We start from the raw sequence: 19,524 nt of genomic DNA on the forward strand, positions 1-19,524 counted from the left end.
TAAATTTCATTTCGTTCGGGGGGGCGGTAAAAAATTTTCGGGGGGGGGGGGGGGGGGGGCTTTGCCCCCCCCCCCCCCCGAAGAGATGCCTGGAAGAAACTCTGGTCGTAGCGACCCTTACCAGCGCCCAGAGACAAACTTTTCGATTTGCACCCCCCCCCTCAAACTTTCGATTTGCACACCCCCCCCCCACACACACACACTCAAGATTTCGATTTGCACCCCCCCCCCCCTCAAACTTTCGATTTGCACCCCCCTCAACCTTTCAATTTATTTTTCCAACCTATTTTGTCGCCCCCTAAGGTCGGCGCCCGGGGACATATGTTCCCCTCCCCCCCGCCCCCCACCCTCGCTACGCTACTGGGAATAGTGAATAGACGGTTTCAGTTTTCATTCTAATATAGATCTAGATCTAGATCTCTCTAGTGACATTTCCTAGTAGATAACTAAATTTCCAAACTAAAAATAACATTCGTTTTGGCTCATGCATAAACTAGCGAAAATCGCATTTTTCAATAAACTGTTCATTTCGTTACATTAGGTCTAGCATCTAGTCTATTATTTGAAATAATATTGCTAAAGGCCTAACCATAAAACAAGAATACTAGACTAGGCCTACAGTCTAGACTACCTACAGTAGATTCTAAGTTTCTAGGCCCTAAGTTAGGTTTGCGTTTTCGATGAATCATTTAGATCTAGATATATTTGCTGCGGATCTTCGTATACATTTAGAACTTCCGGTTTATAGCCGGTGTGGAAGTTGGCGAAATAGCGATTTGTTATAAAAATAATAATACAATGGCTTTTCCTATGGATACAGCCCCCTCTTTGGATACTGTTAACCAGGCATTACAAGCTTTATATAATAACCCAGATGTTACTGGAAAGGAAAAAGCTTCTGTATGGCTTGGCGAATTACAGAAATCGGTAAAACTTCAATATTTTTTTTAGTAGTCTGATTCCTGATCAGACTGATGGATGAATGATGAAGATGAAGTCATTGAAAACAAGAACGTGTGATGATGGGAAGACAAGATTCCGACTTAATGAATAGCAATTTAATTTAATATTTATCTAAACTATAACAAGCCTAGATCTAAGTGATTAAGAAGGCACTTTAAACTTTGTGAAAGTGAGTCACAGTTGCATGGCCATGAATTTCTGGAACTCAAATTTATCAACTTAGCCTTAGCTTTCCCCCCCCCCCCCCAAAGAAACCACAAAAAGCATGAGGTAATCTAAAGCAAGCATGTCTGCATTATTCAAATAATCCTAAATTAAACATAAGGCCTAACTAAATAGGCCTAACTAATGCATTTAGGGTGCCTATTCATTTACTTTCCTAATTCTTTTATATAGGCCTATCCATTACTATTGGTCCAGAAACAGCACAGAATAATGCATAAAAGACACCTTACATTCTATGTAGTTCTACAGAACTGTTAAGTAACAGCCTGTTAGAAGTACAGTTGACAGTGCACATATATAACCTTAGAAAAAAACAAGTTCAATCTTGTGTTGTTTTTTATTTCACAAAACTCTGAGGGAGGGGCTGGTCTAATTAATTTAAAAATAGATCTGTTTTAGCCTAACTATTGTTGCCTAAAACAGCTAAAATATATTTCCAAATTCACTAATGCTGGCTAGCTTATCATCCTTTTTTTTCATTTTAGGTTTTTGCATGGCAGATAGCTGACCAGTTGTTGAGAATGAATCAGAGTTTAGAATCCTGCTATTTCGCAGCACAGACTATGAGGACTAAAGTATAACTTATTAACACTTAGTTGTTGTTTTTTAAATAAAGGGTTTAGTGATGGTGTACACACGAACAGTAAAGTTATAATTTTAAAAATTTAATAAATATGAAAATGTAAATGATACTGATTTTTAGTTAGATTAATATTCAATTTTATTTTTCAGAACAGAACTTAAATACTAGCTTACTAACTTTGTTTTTTTAGATCCAGTATGCTTTTCATGAACTTCCTGCAGATTCACACCAGGTATTTATTGTTTGTTTGTTTTTTGGTTTGATTTTTAATACTGATGCTCAAGAAAACATTAAAACATATGAGAAACATTGTACAATATTTTCATTTGTAGTGTAGTTATAAAACTGATCTTTTATGGAGTTAATATACTTGTTGCTTGTGACATTCTCATCTTTAAATCTATTTTTATTCATCCAGTCTTTGAGAGACTCTTTACTTGAACATGCTTCAAAAATTGCACCAGGGACTCCGCCTGTTATTGTAACACAGGTCAGCTGTTGCTTTTGTTTAACATTTTTTTTTAATGTGACTTTCTGTTTTAAAATAGTTCTTTGTTGTGTTGGTTTTTTTTTTTCAACATTCATTCACAAACTTTTATCTATTTTAATTAATGTTAAGTGAATGAAAAGTTTAATATTATTAAAATTTTATAATACAGTTGTCGCTCGCATTGGCTGATTTAGCTCTTCAAATGGCCACATGGAAGTCAGCAGTTTTAGACTTTATTGACAGGTATATTTATTTGGTATTTGTTTATCAGCCATATTTACTTATTGCTGTAGATAACTATGTCATTTCAAATGTATTAAGGCTTAGAATTCTAAACATCAGCAAAAATGTATTAACTATAATACTCATTCTTGTAAAGTTCATTAATGAAATTACTTTTATTGTGCAGATTCAGTAAAGATCATATGGGTTTTTTACTTGAAGTTCTCACAGTGCTACCAGAAGAGGTAATAACAATTTTGCATGTATGTCTTCTTCTCTTTATGCTTATTTATATTATGTTTATAATTGTTTCAACTTAACTTACACATTAAATGAGTTTTTGTTAAAGTTATATAGTTACATGATTAAATATATCAAATGCATACGTTTTAGTTTACTATTTAAAAAACTTGCTATTACATTGATGCATTGTTTTGCAGATAAATAGTCGTTCCCTGCGCCTTGGAGCCAATCGGCGTAAAGAAATAACAGAGGAATTAGTTGCAGCCAGTGCAACAATAATTCAGTTGTTAACTCATGTGGTAAAGCTTACATGCAGATTTCTGTGAATGAATGCTTTTATTTCTAAATTAATTTAACTTTTTAAAATTAAGTTAAATTCCCTAATGAACTAGCAAATTCATGACATATAAAGATTGGTTGGGCTCAAATGATGACTTAATTTTTTTTAAAAATTAAATTTCATTGAATTGGTTATTATATCAAACTTACAAAGCTATTCTAAAAAGTCGACAAATATTTCCCTGCAGTATGTATTTAAAATATGATTATATTGATAATATAAAGTGCAAGAATTCAAGTTAAGTAATTATTTGAATATTCATTTAAATTTAAAATATTTTTATTATAAATGTTTAGAACCTAAGTGCTTCAGGAGAGGAGGAACGAGATCAAAGAGCTCGCAGCAAGACATTTAAAGTAATGGGAAGTTGGTTTTCTGTTGGAGCTTTACCACAGTCTGTTCTCCTGTCCACACAGCTTATGAATTATCCTTTTCAGTCTCTGGTGAGTTTGCTACACCAATTCCATTTAAATTAAAAATAGATTTTAATTTTTTCCGTGTTTGGTTAACTTTCTTTTATTTTTCCAGGCCAATGTTCACTGCCCAGCTTTTCTTCATGAAGCTGCCACTGACTGTATCTGTTCTGCACTTTATTGTTCAGAAGTAATAACAAAAGGCATCTTCTAACATTTTAATTTTTTTATATACATACAACTAAATTACTTTGTTTTGAAAATTTATAGTATTTTATTTAAGAATGTGTATAATTTGTATATGTAAAATTCTATTCTTTCTATTCAAGGATTTGGAAAATTACCTTGAGTTAGCTCATCGATTGTTTCAAGGTGTCATGACACTAGTTCCAGCATATCACCAAGCAGATAAGGATGAGGAATCAGACAAGTATGCTGTATTTTTTAATTTTAAATGATGAACTTCCATTTTGCACAATAGTTGGTTGTCATAGAAACATAAATATCTGACTAATAATTTTAAATTTTCAAATTTTTACTTCATTGTTACATTTTTAGGTGCCTGAATTATTGTAGAGTTTTTACAGAGTTGAGTGAGTCACTGTTTCACATGCTACTATCTACACCAAATGAGGTATGTAAACTATCTTTTATAAATGTTTATTTATATCACTTAATGTTGTTTAAACTTTTTACTATTAACTTGGGTTAAATTTTGTATGTCCAAAGTTAAGGTAGTATTTAAAAACTTTTTTAATCTACAGGGCTTAGGAACATTTCAATTGCTAGATTTACTTTTAATGTGTGTTGGTCACCATCTTTATGAGGTAAGCTCACAATAATTTTCTATCATATTTTGAATTATTACAAAAATATTTAACTAATCGTAATCGCATAATACTTGACAAAAATAAAGCTCAACAGTTTACAGGTTTAGCTTAAGCATAATCATAATTATATAAATAGCAATTGTTTTTTATTTTTGAACATTTTAAATTCTTATTTAATCTATTTTTTTTTCTCTAGGTTGGAGAAATAACGTTTAATTTCTGGTATCGATTATCAGAAGAGCTCTACCAACGAAACAACCAGGAGCTAACTGATGCTTTTAAACCATATATACAGAACCTAGTACTAGCCTTGTGTCAACATTGTCATATGGATGAAGACCATGTATTTATGCTTTACTTTATTTAGTATACTTGTAGATAAAGTTTGTTAAATCTAGTTCCCTGTTATATGTATATTTTAAATATTCTCTTTTACAAAATATTTTGATAAATAAAGTGGATTTGTCCTAATTAACCAGGATGGTGTACCAGATGAAAGTGGAGACTTTGGAGATTTTAGAGTCAGAGTTTCTGAACTTATAAAAGATGTAGTGTTTATAGCTGGTTCTTCATCGTGTTTTGTGCAAGTATGTAAACATTTTAATTCATATTGTAAGATTTACAATGAGGAGACATTTTCTTGTTGAGAATTATAAATTGCGTACGTTGACGTAGATTTTAACTATTAATATGAATATGATTGAATACATATAAAAGCTTGTTAATGCAACTACTTTTTGCAGATGTTTGAAAGTTTGAAATCCCCCAAGTTTCCATCCTGGTCTGTAGCAGAAGCAGCCCTGTTTGTTATGACTGCAGTAGCCAAAAATATATTACCGTAAGTCGCACATATTTTAATAACAGGTTTTGATGGTGTAAAACAAAGAATTATATTATTATTTGTTTTAATGTAGTGTATTTATTGATGTAATTTTACGTTTTTGTCCATAGTGAAGAGAATGATATAGTCCCACAAGTAGTTCAAGCAATATTAGATATGCCCCCAACAACTCATATAGCAGTCAGGTACACAAGTATACAGCTTCTAGGAGAGCTTTCAGAATGGATTGAAAGCCATGCTCAGTTTCTAGGTTAGATTTCTGCAGATGTTTTTCACTATCACTGCAGTTTATTTTTATAAATATTTTGGTATAGAACTTTTATACTAATTTATGCATATTTTGTATTTAAATGGCAATAGTATATTATTATTTTTTAAATACAATTTTTAAAATTTTATTTCAAAAAGAAATTTTATTCCCAATATTAAAAACTGTATTTAATATGTATTAATGTAAAAAAAAATGTTATATAGATTTGATTCTTCAATACCTTCTTGCTGGCCTGCAACAACCCGAGTTGGCTTCTATAGCTGCCAATGCTTTACAGAGTATAAGTACACAATGTCGAGACCACATGACAAATCATTTTGAAGGACTGATGCACATTGTGAGATCAATGGAAACATTCAATCTGTCCCCTGATGCAGCAATAGGACTGCTCAAAGGTAGCTACGTCTGCTAACTGTACAAATATATTAACTACTGTCTGTTTCATGTTTAAAGTTTTAATTATAGTATTGAAAAATCTTATCACATGATGGTCAGTAGGGCAGATGAAGTAGAATTTATCTGTTTCTGTGACCATGAAAGGTTAGTGTGGTCAGCAAAATGCCAAGCCTCCTTTAAAATCCACTAACATGAGTCAGGTACCCATCAGAGCTGGGTGTATTCCGCGAGGTCTTTCAACTCAAATCTGCTATCTGAACTCAAAATTTTCGGGTTAGCAGACTGGCCGCACCATCCCATATCTCACATTGAGCATGTGTAGAAATTATTTCTATGCTGACAAAAGCTTTTAGACCAAACTTCTATTATTCTCTTGCCTAAATCTGCTGGCTTTGCTGACTAAGGCATGTAACAGTTTTACTTCTGTTTAAACTGAATTAGTAAATTAAATCAGCTCATAATTTTTAGGTTTTATTATTGATGTTTGTGTTTGTCTAAATCTGAAAGCATCTTTTGTTTAATAATTGATTCTATTGATGAATCAATAACTTTCATTACTTCACTTTGTCCCAATGTGTATTTTTTATTTAATTTGAAATTAGTAACAAATGGTTCTTAAAATAAGTTATCTCATAGGTGAAGGTTCATGACAAATTTTTAAAAAATCCATTTAAAAAAAATTTTAGCTGCTAAAGAAATTACAAAAAAAATTGACTACATAGCTTTAACTTTGAATAAAAGACTGAAGCGATGTTTCTTTCTTTCTTTCATTTTTCTGACAACTGTTGCCATGTTTCAGGTACTGCTACAATATTAGGGAGGTTGCCACCTAATAACATTACTGAAGCTTTAAGTCAGCTTTGTGCTTGTCAAATAACTCCACTAGATAGGGTATGCCACTTTACTGCTCTACTCAAGTACTCATTTTAAAACTAGTAACATTAAATTAAAGTAGTTATCCAGACTTACCAGTCATGTATTTATACCACACTTTCATTAAGCCATGGGCTTTTAGAACTTTCCAATGTTGAGTTTTTTATTTTCAATTGAAACTTAATCCTACAGATGCTTTCTCAAGACCTGGGTCCAGTGAAACAGGGTTCCCAAAATGATCCCACTGTTTGGTTGGACAGGCTAGCTGCTATATTCAGGTAAGATGAAGTATTTTTGGTGAAATGAGTTCTACTTTTTTAAAATATAGTTGTATAAGTATTTGAATAATTGTTTTTTGTTACAAAATGAATGTTCCAACAGAGACTTGTTAACTTTGTATTTAGACAAGTTGTCACAGGATGAGCAGTCAAGTTAGTGGATTCTTTTATATTTTCAGACACACAAATCCATCAGTTTCAAATGGTCAAACACATCCATGTCAAGCTGTTATTTTGGAGGTATAATAAATAATGAATAACAAATATTAAGTTATGATGATTATGCATGATGATTTTTTCTTAAGTACTATGATTGATATTAAAACAATGCCTGTATTTAATTTCCATTATTAATTTAATTACATTTTAAGCTGTTATAAAAAGAGTTAAATTTGTGTAGGTCTGGCCGGTACTGTCTAGAGCCTGTGAAAAGTATCAGTCTGATGTGCGCATCATTGAGCGATGCTGTCGATGTATCAGATTTGCTATCCGGTGTTTGGGTAAAAATTCAGCGACCCTCTTGACCCCTTTAGTCACACAGGTTTGTGTACTTAGTGCAACTACTTTGTTGTTTTATTTTAAGTACAAGATCCAGTCCACCATTTAATGAAGACATTTGACTTTTGTATCTGGTCTCTACAGATGGTTGGCCTGTACCAAACCCATCAACACTCGTGTTTCCTCTACCTGGGCAGTATACTGGTGGATGAGTATGGGAAGGAAGCAGGTTGTGTTCCCGGCTTGTTAGATATGTTACAGGTAAATGTATGTGGCTTCTTACATTTCTTTTTTCTTTATCTGTGAAGACACACTCTGCTTGCTTTTAGGTGGCTTGCACTTTATTTGCTAGAAGTAAGTTAATGCTTTGGTTTGTAGCTTGCTGTGCCTTTAACTTCATCAAATATATTGAAAGGTTTCTTTACATTTTTACTCACTAATAGCCAGTGTAAGCAGAAAAATTATACAACAGTTTTAAAACACTTTTTTAAACTCTGAAAGCTAGGACAAAGAATTTTTATTTCTATAGGGTAGATTCTATTGAGGTTTTGTAGTGTTATGTTGTAATATTGCTTAGTAACATATTTGGTTTATTGCTTTAGGTGCACAAACGTATATATTCCTTTTCTTTTTTCTTTAATAGTATTTTTTTAATTGCATTAATTAATTTATATATTAATATATATAATTAATTAATTTATTACCTAATAAATTTTAAAATTTCTAGTGTATTTAACTAGTATTATACTAGTAAACTAAATTTGTGGGTTAGTTGTTTTTTTCCTCATGCATTCTTTTAATTCCATGGTTAAATTCTATTTCTTGATACAGTGTGAATTTATTGTTTCAGGCTTTTTGTGGTCCCACATTTAAGATTCTTGAGGAACACAATGGGTTAAGGAATCACCCTGATACAGTTGATGACTTGTTTAGACTTTGTTTGAGGTTTGTCTGAGTTGGAGTGTCAGTGTTTTAGTTTACTATCATATTTACAAATAGGTTAAATGGAATTGTATTTTAATAGATTGGATTATATGAGTTTGTTAACGATCCAATTAAGTTTTTTAAAACTAATATTTAGCATGTTTTCTCAGTACATTATTTCTGTCTCTCACAGGTTCATCCAAAGAGCACCAGTTCCTTTCCTACAAAGTGCTATGGCAAAGCCTATCATGTGCTGTGCTATAGCTGCCTGCTCCTTGGATCACAAAGATGCTAATGCTTCAGTGATGAAGTTCCTCACTGATATGATCAAGTGTTTTAGGGAAAAAGAAGTAAATGTTAATTTATTTTTTGAGCTTGTCTTGCTTATCCCTTATTAATGTTGATCTGACTTTACTACCTTTGGTTATGTTGAAGTTAGATCTATAACTTCTCCTTTGTTCATCTGACTTTACCTTCTATAATTTCTCCTTCATTAATGTTGATCTTACTTAACATATGTTATTGTTGAAGTTAGATCTAACACATTTTATATTGTCTACAGACAAGAGATGACTTCCCAGCTCGCAGGACTTTGGTAAAGAAACTTCTAGATGACCACGGACAACCTCTGGTCATTGCGCTGGTCAATGCTTGCCTGTTCTGTCTACCAACCTTTATGTCAGCTGATGTCAGTGAAGTGCTTTATGAGCTGATGATTATGGATAGGCCAGTAAGTTTACTAGAAAATTATGTTATATTTGAACTCTTTTTTTTTTTTTTTTTAACAATCCAGTCTTAATAGTAGTTGTAATTATATTATACATTGGATGAACATTATCATAAGATGCAAAGATAACAACTGCCTCATTAAGAATTGTCACTTTCTCCCTGCACTTCAAGGATGATGAGTAGTTTATATTTAAGACTGTATTGTCAGATCATTTCAATAAGATCCTTTGATTTAAGGGTATTGGGAATGTCTTCTCTTCATTGTAACAGTTTTTTTTATCATGATATAACCTGTGCTAACCTGTTATTATAACAGAATATCTCAAAGTTAAATAATTTAAATGTAAGTATATTGTAAGACATGAGAGACTGAGTTATTTTCTCTCAAACCTTGTGCTGCAGACATTCTGTGTATGGCTGGAGCACACACTGAAAGCCTTACCTACAGAGAGCAGTGGGGGTGCTGTCACAGCCACCAAGACACAGCTGGAGGACTTTCACAGAGCTTGTACCAGGTGACTTGTGCTTTCAGATATTACTTTACAGTTGGCGTTTTGTTTTGGTGATTTTTAGAGTTTAGAATACTCTCTGTAAGAAGTGGAAGGGGTAATAATAGAGAGAGAGAAACCTACAATACTCATTCTTGAAGAAACATGCGTGGAATATTTTGTTTTGTTTTTAATTTCTTTTTAATTAATGATAAATAATGTCTCCTCTCAATCAAAGATTGTATTAGAGATTATTTAATAAAATACTAAAAAAGGTTTGATAATAATATAATTATAATAAGCATTTTGTTGTAAATGTTTTTCTGTTGTTTCACAGTGCTGAAGATTTAAAGCAAATGAGCAGTGCAGTGCGGGATTTCTGCCGCCTATACAGATAGTGTTAGCTTTGTTTTTAGACTGTGATATCACTCATTAGCTTATTGATCATTTGTTGGTTTTTTTTTCACACTCTGGGCTGAAGAAAAAATATATGTCACTTCATAATAAAGTCCATGGCATAACTGCTGCATTAGTTGTCCACACACATTACGGAGAGGATGATCTTGTTGTGACAGTTGTTGATGCTGCTGTATTTTTTATCTTTGCTCTACCTCTGTTGCATAGCTATGGCAAACACAGGTGGCGCCCATGAGTAGCCTGGTAGCTATCTATCAGGTGTCCATCAAGTGGTGTGGGTTCCAATCCCAGTTTGTCAGCCTTTGTAGTCTTTCCTATGGTTGTCTAGAGAACAAACATTTGACTTGCAGTAGTTGTATCTTTTTTTAAGAGTTGTATGGGGAACTTGGCATCGAGAACTGGTTAAAGAAGTTGATCCTAAGAAAAATAAGTTGTGAAGAAGGCAGGTTGTTACATAAATGACCCATTGTAAATGGGGATTTTTTTTTTATTAGGTTGGTTCATTCAGGGTTTTCCTATACTATTTTACTTGTACATTTTTTTTGTAAAGTTTTCAACTAATTGGATGCTGAATTGTGTACATGTATGTATGATGTATTTTTGGTTACATGTAATTAAGGATGTGAGACTCATGTGTGTGCTGAAAGAAATCTCTCATCAACAGTGGGGGGGGGGGGGGCAAATGTTACCAAATGATGTGTAACAGGGCTAGATTATTTGACTTATTCTGGAAAAGAAAAATAGTACAGTTTACAATAGGTGACTTCACTGGGGTGAAGGGGGGGGGGGGGGTGTTGAACTTTTAAAAATTGTTATAGTTCTCAATACAATAATGACATGTAGTGGTGTGGGCATGTTGATGTAAACTAATAAACCAAGAGCAGTGAGTCTATAAGTAATGGTCAGTGCAATTGAATTTTTTGTGTGTATTTCTTGTTACATACTAATGTAGAAACTTTGATGTAAACATAATGATTGAAGCTGCAAGCTTTTTTGTAATGTTTCCTTTGGAAGTTTGTGACTCTGAAAAAAATATGCAATTACTAAAACATGTAGTTGATTGAATTACTTCTAGGCTTAAAATCAATATGAATGTATGTCAGATACTGAAGTTTGGTGGCATTTGTGAAAATTTTCACTCATTATTTTACCATCATTTTGAAAGTATGAAAAACTCAATTGATTTTTTTATAGCATTATCATTGCTCAAAATATGGGTCAAATTGTGCATGCCGGCAACATTTTTATTTAGCTTACATTTTAAAAAGTTGATTTTATAAAAATGTATTTGTCAATTGTATATTGCTGATTTTATTATTTAGCTTATTTTTTTATCATTATTATTCCATTTTTTTTAAACACTGGTATTTAAAACAATGCATGTTTGAAATTTAAAAAATAAATCATGAACTATAACATTAGTATTCTGCCTGCTCATTTTAAAAATAGTTTTTTCAGTATTTCAATAGACTTAAGATTAATAAGTTTTCATATGATTATTATGATATAATACCAGCAGTACTTTATCTAACAAGTAGGGGGCTATAGATTTTTGTACTAAATTTTTTTATCAAAATAAAAAATTTCCGCCTGTCCAGATTTTACAATTTTGACGAGATGATTGTACCTATCAAACATAGTACATAATATAAAGTGTTTAAAATAGTTTTGACAGAAACTATGTGATTTCACCTTTTTAAAAAGCTCCATATCATGATTAAAAATGAATTTCTAAACACAGAGCCTGTTACAAGGATTAGAACTACAATTGAATGAAAAGAAAATTGTTTAATTTTGCAAAATTTGGACAGTAGATATTTTAGATGTAACTCAAAAAAGTGTACATATGTACAGTTGTTATTGTGTATAAAAAATTAAATTATTGTCAATGAGAAATTCTTTATTCATGAAAATCTCATTCTGTGTAACAAAGATAGGTTTAAAAAAAATTAAGAAATTTCCTGATAAATTCAGTATTGTTCATGTTGAAAACCATTTGAATAAGCTGCCTTATTTTTAAGTCAAGTGAAATATCAACAGATGTAAATACATTTTTTTTTTCATACATTAGTTTAAAAAAAATTTACAAGTAGGCCCGACCTATATAAAATCACAATTTAAAATGTTTTCAAATTTTTTTTTTCATGAATTTTTTGTGATCACTAGCAGGCTCAAATCAACAGATTCACCCCCGCCGCCCCCTCTTTTTTTTTTTGTTCCTATGTACTTACCTATTATGTATTAGAATAATTTTGGCACATGCCTCTAATTAATGTAATAAATCTTTGCCTCTGTATCCCTGTGTTTTTATCATTTGTTTGTGTGCTGCCCCCATGAGCAAATGTTAGAATTGTCAGATTATTTCTTATGTAAAACAATTTTAAATAAACCGGGAGTGATCTCCCCTAAACTTTCTCGAATATTTCTATATAAAATAACAGGGGATGGGAACTCGGGCTATAGACATGATTTTTAATCCATTTTAAATACTTAAAGTTTTAAAAATAGAATAAAATCTCATAGACAAAAGAATTACACACCGAGTGAACGCTAAATAAAAAAGTGCATAATAGTGCGCAATATTATTAGTACTTTTAAAATTTACATTAGTTTTTTGAGAAATCCGAAGTAGCGTAAATTACTACTTCCGGTCAACGGAAATTACTCAAAATTTAACAGAAGGTAGAGAATTAGATCTTTTACTTACATGTGAAATTTCATTTATCTATCTGAAATAGTACTCAAGTTATAGGCTTTTGAAAAATTCAAAGTAAGAAAAGTACCACTTCCGGTTATCGGAAATCGCTCAAAAGTTGATACGAATCTACGATTTGGATAAAATACTTATATATGAAATTTCATCAATCTAGCTGTAACGGTACTCAAGTTATCGTGTTTACACACGGACAGACAGACAGACATACGGACAAGATTGCAAAATTATGTTTTTCCGTATCAGTGAGGTGTAAAACGTCGAGATTTGTAAAAATCTCGATTTTTTTTTTTGCACGATTACAAGACTTTCTCTATACTTCGTATATACGAGAAAGTAAAAACAACTAAAAGTACACAGTTCATAACACATCATTCTTTGATTTAATGTTTATATATATATATATATATATATATATATATATATATATATATATATATATATATATATATATATATATATATATATATATATAAGGTAAGTAATTGCAGAATGTGCACTGTGTATGTTCATTTTACTGGCTCTCCAGTTCATCTGAACCTGGTTCATTTTGAAGATTATTTAATGAATATTATACTCATGTCAATTTTTTTTTTTAAGTTATTCCCCCGTCCCCCTCCTTATACTTTATCAAACTAGAGAAAAAACAATATTTGAATTCTAAATGTATAAAGCTAAGTTGACAACTGTTTGAATTAATGTAAACAAAATATAGACGTCATGTGTGTGCGATGGTGTTACTTCCCTTGAGTCAAGAGCCACTTCTCAGTCGAATGCTTTTATTTATCTAAAAACAACGCTTTTAAAATGGCGTTTCTACTAATTTGAAATGACCGGTGTCCGTACAAGATAATAAAGAGAAACTTTCATAATAACATAGTGCAGTGGCGGAACTACAGTGATGGCAGAAACAATTGGGGGGGGGGGGGGTGTGGCTATCTTGAGCAGCTGGGTTAGATGGTGGACAGAGTTTCTTCCAGGCATCTCTTGGGGGGGGGGGGGGAGCTCCGCCAGAAGAAAGTTACCGCCCCCCGAACGAAATGGAATTTATATAGAAAATATATACTTTTAACAGTGATACATTGATGGTGGAGTTACGTTGCGACGGCTGACTGGGAAATTACGTCTGTTTTTCTAGTTCCTAATTCATCTAAACCACAGTGAGTCTCGTTTTATCGTAAAATCTACAAGATATTTTAAAAATTAACTAATAAAAAACATAATTTTTCATTTGGTGAAATGAAACCAAATTACTAAAAGCATTATGATTACGTAAATAGTCGATGTAAGTTTTGTTGCAAAATTATTTATTTAATGAAATAAAATTTAAAATGATTTAAATTAGGCTGTTAAAAAAAAGTTTGAAAGACAAAAGAAGGTTTTAAATTGTTTAAAAATATTTTCTATTACTGGAGATTACTAGCAATCAAAGTGTAGTCTAAGCAACGCTCACTACCAGAGGCGTATCCAGGTTTTCGTTGTAGGGGGAGCGAAAAGAGCAAAAAAAAGGCGCCGAATTTTTAACACGTTCTATATACGTGTATTATATATATATATATATATATATATATATATATATATATATATATATATATATATATATATATATATATATATATATATATATATATATATATTACTAGCTGTATGTCATTACTTCGCTATGATGTAAAATTGAAAAAACAAGTAATTAAAAAAAGTCTAGTGACAATTTTAGCGCAATTTCCTTATGTTATCTAAAAATAGCTCTGTCGTAGCGTAAATCAACAGCAGGGTTAGTAAAACCACTGGTTAGTTATTAAAACGTTTTTTATAAAAAAAAATTTCAGTATTTTACATGTTTTATTTACAATAGAGTAACATGACTAAAAACCATTGCGCGCCTAGCTACCGAACGTGATGTCGCAGCCATTGAACGTGATGGCGCAGCTATTGAACGTGATGACGCGTGTGGTGTGGTTGGAAAAACATGCCTACTAATTCGGTCCAAATTTTAATTAATTCAAAAAACATTTTGTGACCGAACGAAAGGATATTTTTGAAAACTTTCTTCGGCAATATTGTTCTAAATTATGGCAGGAATCGATTGGTACATGTTTCAAGTCGCTAAGTGGTCTGGTTGCCGAGATATGGGCCAAAAACTGCATTTTTTCGAGGTTTTTTTTTTGGCTTTTTCGGGAAATCCATGTAAGAAACCCGGAATTTGTATGGCCTATGTTCATCCTCGTAACTTGCTTAACATAATTGCTTTTGTAACTAGTCATCGATATTGCTTCGTTGAGGAGGAGATACGACTTAAAGCCCGGACACACATTCATACATCCATACATTCATTCATTCATCCATCCATTCCCAGAAATGACGAGTTAATAAACGCAATTCTCCAGAATGGAAATTGCGCTAAAAATTGTATCAATCTAAACAAAAGAAAAATATTCACACACTACAACCAAAAACAATGAACGTAACACAATCTGTTTTGTAATTCTTGTAAAAAAAATTTCTTACATAATAATTCCTGGGAAATTATTTAAGACAAGTGAAATATGGGAAATAATCACTCTCTTAATATAAATATGTATATATCTACACATTTAATTACAAATGTCAAAACAACTTTATTCACCACTGTCCGGTCACTTTAGGTCAATTATCCAACCCAGTGTATACCTAGGTGTGACATTAATGTCGCTCTACACAATTGTGGTGGTGAGGTGTGGGGGGGGGGGGGGAGATAACCAACTCAGAGTGAACATAGCGTAAGTTTTTAGATGACTGTTCTAAATATACATATATATTACACAAATATATATTACACAAATATATATTACAGAAATAGATTTAAATAAGTAGCAGTGGTATTATGACAATATTTGTTTTTACAGAGGGGTCCATGGTCCATGAAGGAGGGGGGTTGTAACTGTTTCATAAAATTTGTAATCGTAATCACTATCGCCCCACCACTACGCAGTTTGCTCATAAGTAAATTTAAATAGAGGTGCCACATCAGTTGTATTTGTTTATGTATTGTAATTTTAAAAAAATTAATCACACGATTCAAACTGTATATATAAAGTAATTTTGTGTGAAGTTTTATGTATAACATTTTCTAATTCAATTATTCGTAAGCAAATACATTATACACTTGCATTAAACTTAACACCCCTCTTGCCAAGTGGTACAACCCGTAGAGGTTTTTTAAACATTAAATGCATCGTAATGGTTATTTTTAGAATTGCAAACTGATGCAGCTGTTAATACGTGTTGTAAACGTAGACACTACTAGACAAGTACAATAATGCTTAATGGCTGCATGAAAAGAAATCTTGTGATTTACATAGATGTGCCGACCAAAAATATTTTTTTTAACAAATATAATTGTTTAAAACTTTGAGTTTTAAAAGTTTCCTAAAAGGCGCCACTTTGCTGAAAATGGCCAGAGGGGGAGCGGCCGCTCCCCCTGCTCCCCCCCTGCGTACGCTACTGCTCACTACAATACAGTTTATTTAACAACTAAAATGTGTGACCCCCCCCCCCCCCCCTCACATCATCCAACCTTAAATAAGAAACATTAATTTTATAAATATTAAATAAAAAATTAAATACAAACACAGCATGTCTTTACTGAATGTTTTAAAATATGTATGCACAAAATGTGCAGCGGAAATACGCACAAAGAAAACAACTCAAACAGAGACACGTACACATAGGTATGCGAACACACCAAAAACTCTGCACCGCACATTGAAAAAAAAAACCCACGCATTTGGAAATTTGACGTGGGCCTGTCTTTATACAGCGTGATATTTTTCAATGTTTTGTTTTACCTGACATTGTTTTTTGCAGCTCCACTTCCACCCATTAACACTACACACAGCATCACACTAACACATATACTCGTTTCCTGGCCATAAACTACCAGTGAAGACTATAAGAACGGCGTGGTTGGATAGTAGATCTAACGACGGCTAACTCGAAAGTCTGGAGTTCGTATCCGGAGTTTGGGTGTGTAGGGCGTCTCTGAGTCTACCCAGCTCTGATAGGTACCTGACTCACGTTAGGGACACTAAGGCAACTGGGCATAGTGCTGACTATACTATCCCCCAGTATACCGAGTTCATTGAAAAGATGAGCTACATGTCATCTACTCCATGTGTCCCTAGCACAAACAGGAAACGATGATGATGTTGAAGAAGTCTTCCTAAATTAATATTTAAATTTGCGTTGTTGCCTTGTTACTTTCTCGTATATACGAAGTATAGAGAAAGTATTGTAATCGTGCAAAAAAAAAAAATCGAGATTTTTACAGATCTCGACGTTTTTACACCTCACTGATACGGAAAAACATAATTTTGCAATCTTGTCCGTATGTCTGTGTGTGTGCGTGTGTGTGTGTCTGTCTGTCTGTGTGTCCGTGTGTAAACACGATAACTTGAGTACCGTTACAGCTAGGTTAATGAAATTTCATATATAAGTATTATATCAAAATCGTAGATCCGTATCAACTTTTGAGCGATTTCCGATAACCGGAAGTGGTACTTTTCCTACTTTGAATTTTTCAAAAGTCTATAACTTGAGTACTATTTCAGATAGATAAATGAAATTTCACATGTAAGTAAAAGATCTAATTCTCTACCTTCTGTTAAATTTTGAGTAATTTCCGTTGACTGGAAGTAGTAATTTACGCTACTTCGGATTTCTCAAAAAACTAATGTAAATTTTAAAAGTACTAATAATATTGCGCACTATTATGCGCTTTTTTATTGGGCGTTCACTTGGTGTGCAATTCTTTTGTCTACGAGATTTTATTCTATTTTTAAAACTTTAAGTATTTAAAATGGATTAAAAATCTTGTCTATAGCCCGAGTTCCCATCCCCTGTTATTTTATATAAGAATATTCGAGAAAGTTTAGGGGAGATCACTCCCGGTTTATGTTAAATTACGTTTTAATAATTTCAAAATTTCAGCAACTTGAGAAAAGTGACGGGTTGTCTATGTGCTATTTTTGAAACGATATTAGAATCGGAAAGTGCTTATATCCGCCAACGCTATTTTTGTTTCTACATTTTATTACACGCCGAATAGGAAAACACAAGGAATTACAATTACAATGAGGAGATAAAATCAGTCTGTTTCTCCTACAACACATACTAGATTTGGTTATATTTTATATGCTTTTAATTTTACAATTACTGAAATGGAACGATGCTATTTTTACCTTCGGCTCAGTGGTAAAACTAAAAATAAAAAATAATTCCAAGACCCTCCCATTGACTATGACAATATCCTTTTTTGAATAACAATATCCCATTGACTATAATATCCCATTGACTATAATAATATCCCATTGATTATAACAATATCCCATTTTCTGTAACACTATAACGTTTACTGTAACACTATCGTATTTACTTTACATTAAATTTGTTAAGTTCACTTAGCAAATACTTGGAGGTTTATTGTCGCCAAAATAAAGCTCTGAACTTGGAGTTGTATCTATAATAAATAAAAGTATTCCCACAAGAATACAACATCTGAAACGCGTCTTTGGTCACGTCCATGCACTCGTACAATCTGCCATACTTCCCATCTAAAGAAAACTCCGGGAAGATGAGTTTGGCTGTGTTGAAATAAACCTTGGGTACGCTGGCAACGATGAAGAGTACAGAAAGGACAAACATCTGTTGGATAATCTGGAGCTCTTTTCCGCTGAGAGTTACACCAGTCTGGACGAGAATTTTTCCTGTGTGGTCTACACTGTGGTGCTTGGGGAGGATCCTTAGAGCTGGAACCACTCGGGATGTGGTGTGTTTTTGGCGAAACTTCAAGGCCGACTTGAGGAATTTTCTCATCGTCAGAGCACACACGATTAGCACAAGTTGCACGGCAAAAGGAAGTGCGGTGTCTCGAACTGGCCAAATGACGTACGTGGCCCATTTCCTGTTGGGGGAAATCCAAAATGTCGGTCTGGTCACGTTTAGCCTGGCGTCGTGTAGTGGGATTATCCCCATCCACGACAGTACGGGGATGCTGGTTGTGACACAGAATAATGCTGAAGTTGTTATAAAAACAACGGCCGTTTTTCTGGTTCCTAATTCTCTTCTAAACCACATCGGCCTGGCTACGCTTAGACAACGGGCTATTGATAAAAATGTAATTGTCAAGACGGTGTTCGCGAAAAAACCGCTTGCTGTATTGATAAAATATTTGTTAACACCGTACGGGTCCACGGGGAAGTAAACGGCGAAATGGGATAGCAGCTCGATGCTTAGAAATATGTAAGAGACGGAGGCGGCGGTGATGGAGATGAGGTATAAGAGATCTGAGACAGAGAGAAACAGGAAGGACAAGGTCACTCCGTCTTTTAGTCCCATGGCCACGAAGGTGCGGATAGTCAGAGAACTTCCTATAATGCCAAGAAAGGAAACGACCCCACGACAGATGCACAGCACTGTTACTTCAAAGGAAAAGTTGTCATGCATTGAAATTTTGATGGACGAAACATTCGCTTTGAAAGTGTCTTCGACCATCGCGCTCTTGTTGACTGGTCAATTCGTATATGTGTATATTTTGGAAGAAAAATGGTCAAGATTTTCTTTTGATTGTGGAGACCAACTTCCTTTTTTTCAAACGTTACGTTTTACTTTATGAATTCTTCATCGGGAATGAATCGTTGTATAATAGTTTAGTCACGTCAAATAAATTTTAAAATTATAAAAAATTAGTGTCCATTATTTGATCTTTTTTTACAACACAGAACGGCGCAAAATATCTAATTAACTGGAG

The 19,524-nt window shown here is 33.0% G+C and overlaps 2 protein-coding genes across 3 annotated transcripts; one reads left to right on the forward strand and one right to left on the reverse strand.

Moving 5' to 3' along the window:
• The first annotated feature begins 747 nt into the window (after positions 1-747).
• Positions 748-10,669, forward strand: LOC131928093 (transportin-3). 2 transcript variants are annotated; one of them, XM_059284009.1, is made up of 27 exons: positions 748-927; positions 1,674-1,763; positions 1,962-2,003; positions 2,190-2,261; positions 2,431-2,504; positions 2,671-2,728; positions 2,924-3,025; positions 3,363-3,509; positions 3,595-3,669; positions 3,809-3,909; positions 4,038-4,113; positions 4,244-4,306; positions 4,506-4,652; positions 4,789-4,896; positions 5,053-5,147; positions 5,261-5,400; positions 5,625-5,816; positions 6,617-6,708; positions 6,883-6,968; positions 7,148-7,208; positions 7,369-7,509; positions 7,611-7,733; positions 8,317-8,411; positions 8,584-8,740; positions 8,953-9,120; positions 9,522-9,634; positions 9,945-10,669. In XM_059284009.1, exons 1-27 carry the CDS (start codon positions 799-801, stop codon positions 10,003-10,005), a joined length of 2,808 nt encoding a protein of 935 aa, XP_059139992.1. In that variant the 5' UTR covers positions 748-798; the 3' UTR covers positions 10,006-10,669. The 2 variants fall into 2 exon arrangements, with proteins under 2 accessions (XP_059139992.1, XP_059139993.1); XM_059284010.1 differs by having other exon boundaries at positions 7,611-7,727.
• A 7,525-nt stretch (positions 10,670-18,194) lies between these two features.
• On the reverse strand, positions 18,195-19,268 carry LOC131928085 (uncharacterized). The gene has a single exon (XM_059283997.1). It carries the CDS (start codon positions 19,266-19,268, stop codon positions 18,195-18,197), a length of 1,074 nt encoding a protein of 357 aa, XP_059139980.1.
• Between the last annotated feature and the right edge of the window lie 256 nt (positions 19,269-19,524).

The sequence above is a fragment of the Physella acuta genome, unplaced genomic scaffold, assembly GCF_028476545.2.
Source record: "Physella acuta isolate Inbredline_101_S28 unplaced genomic scaffold, ASM2847654v3 ptg001462l, whole genome shotgun sequence".
Taxonomy (NCBI): Eukaryota; Metazoa; Mollusca; class Gastropoda; family Physidae; genus Physella; species Physella acuta.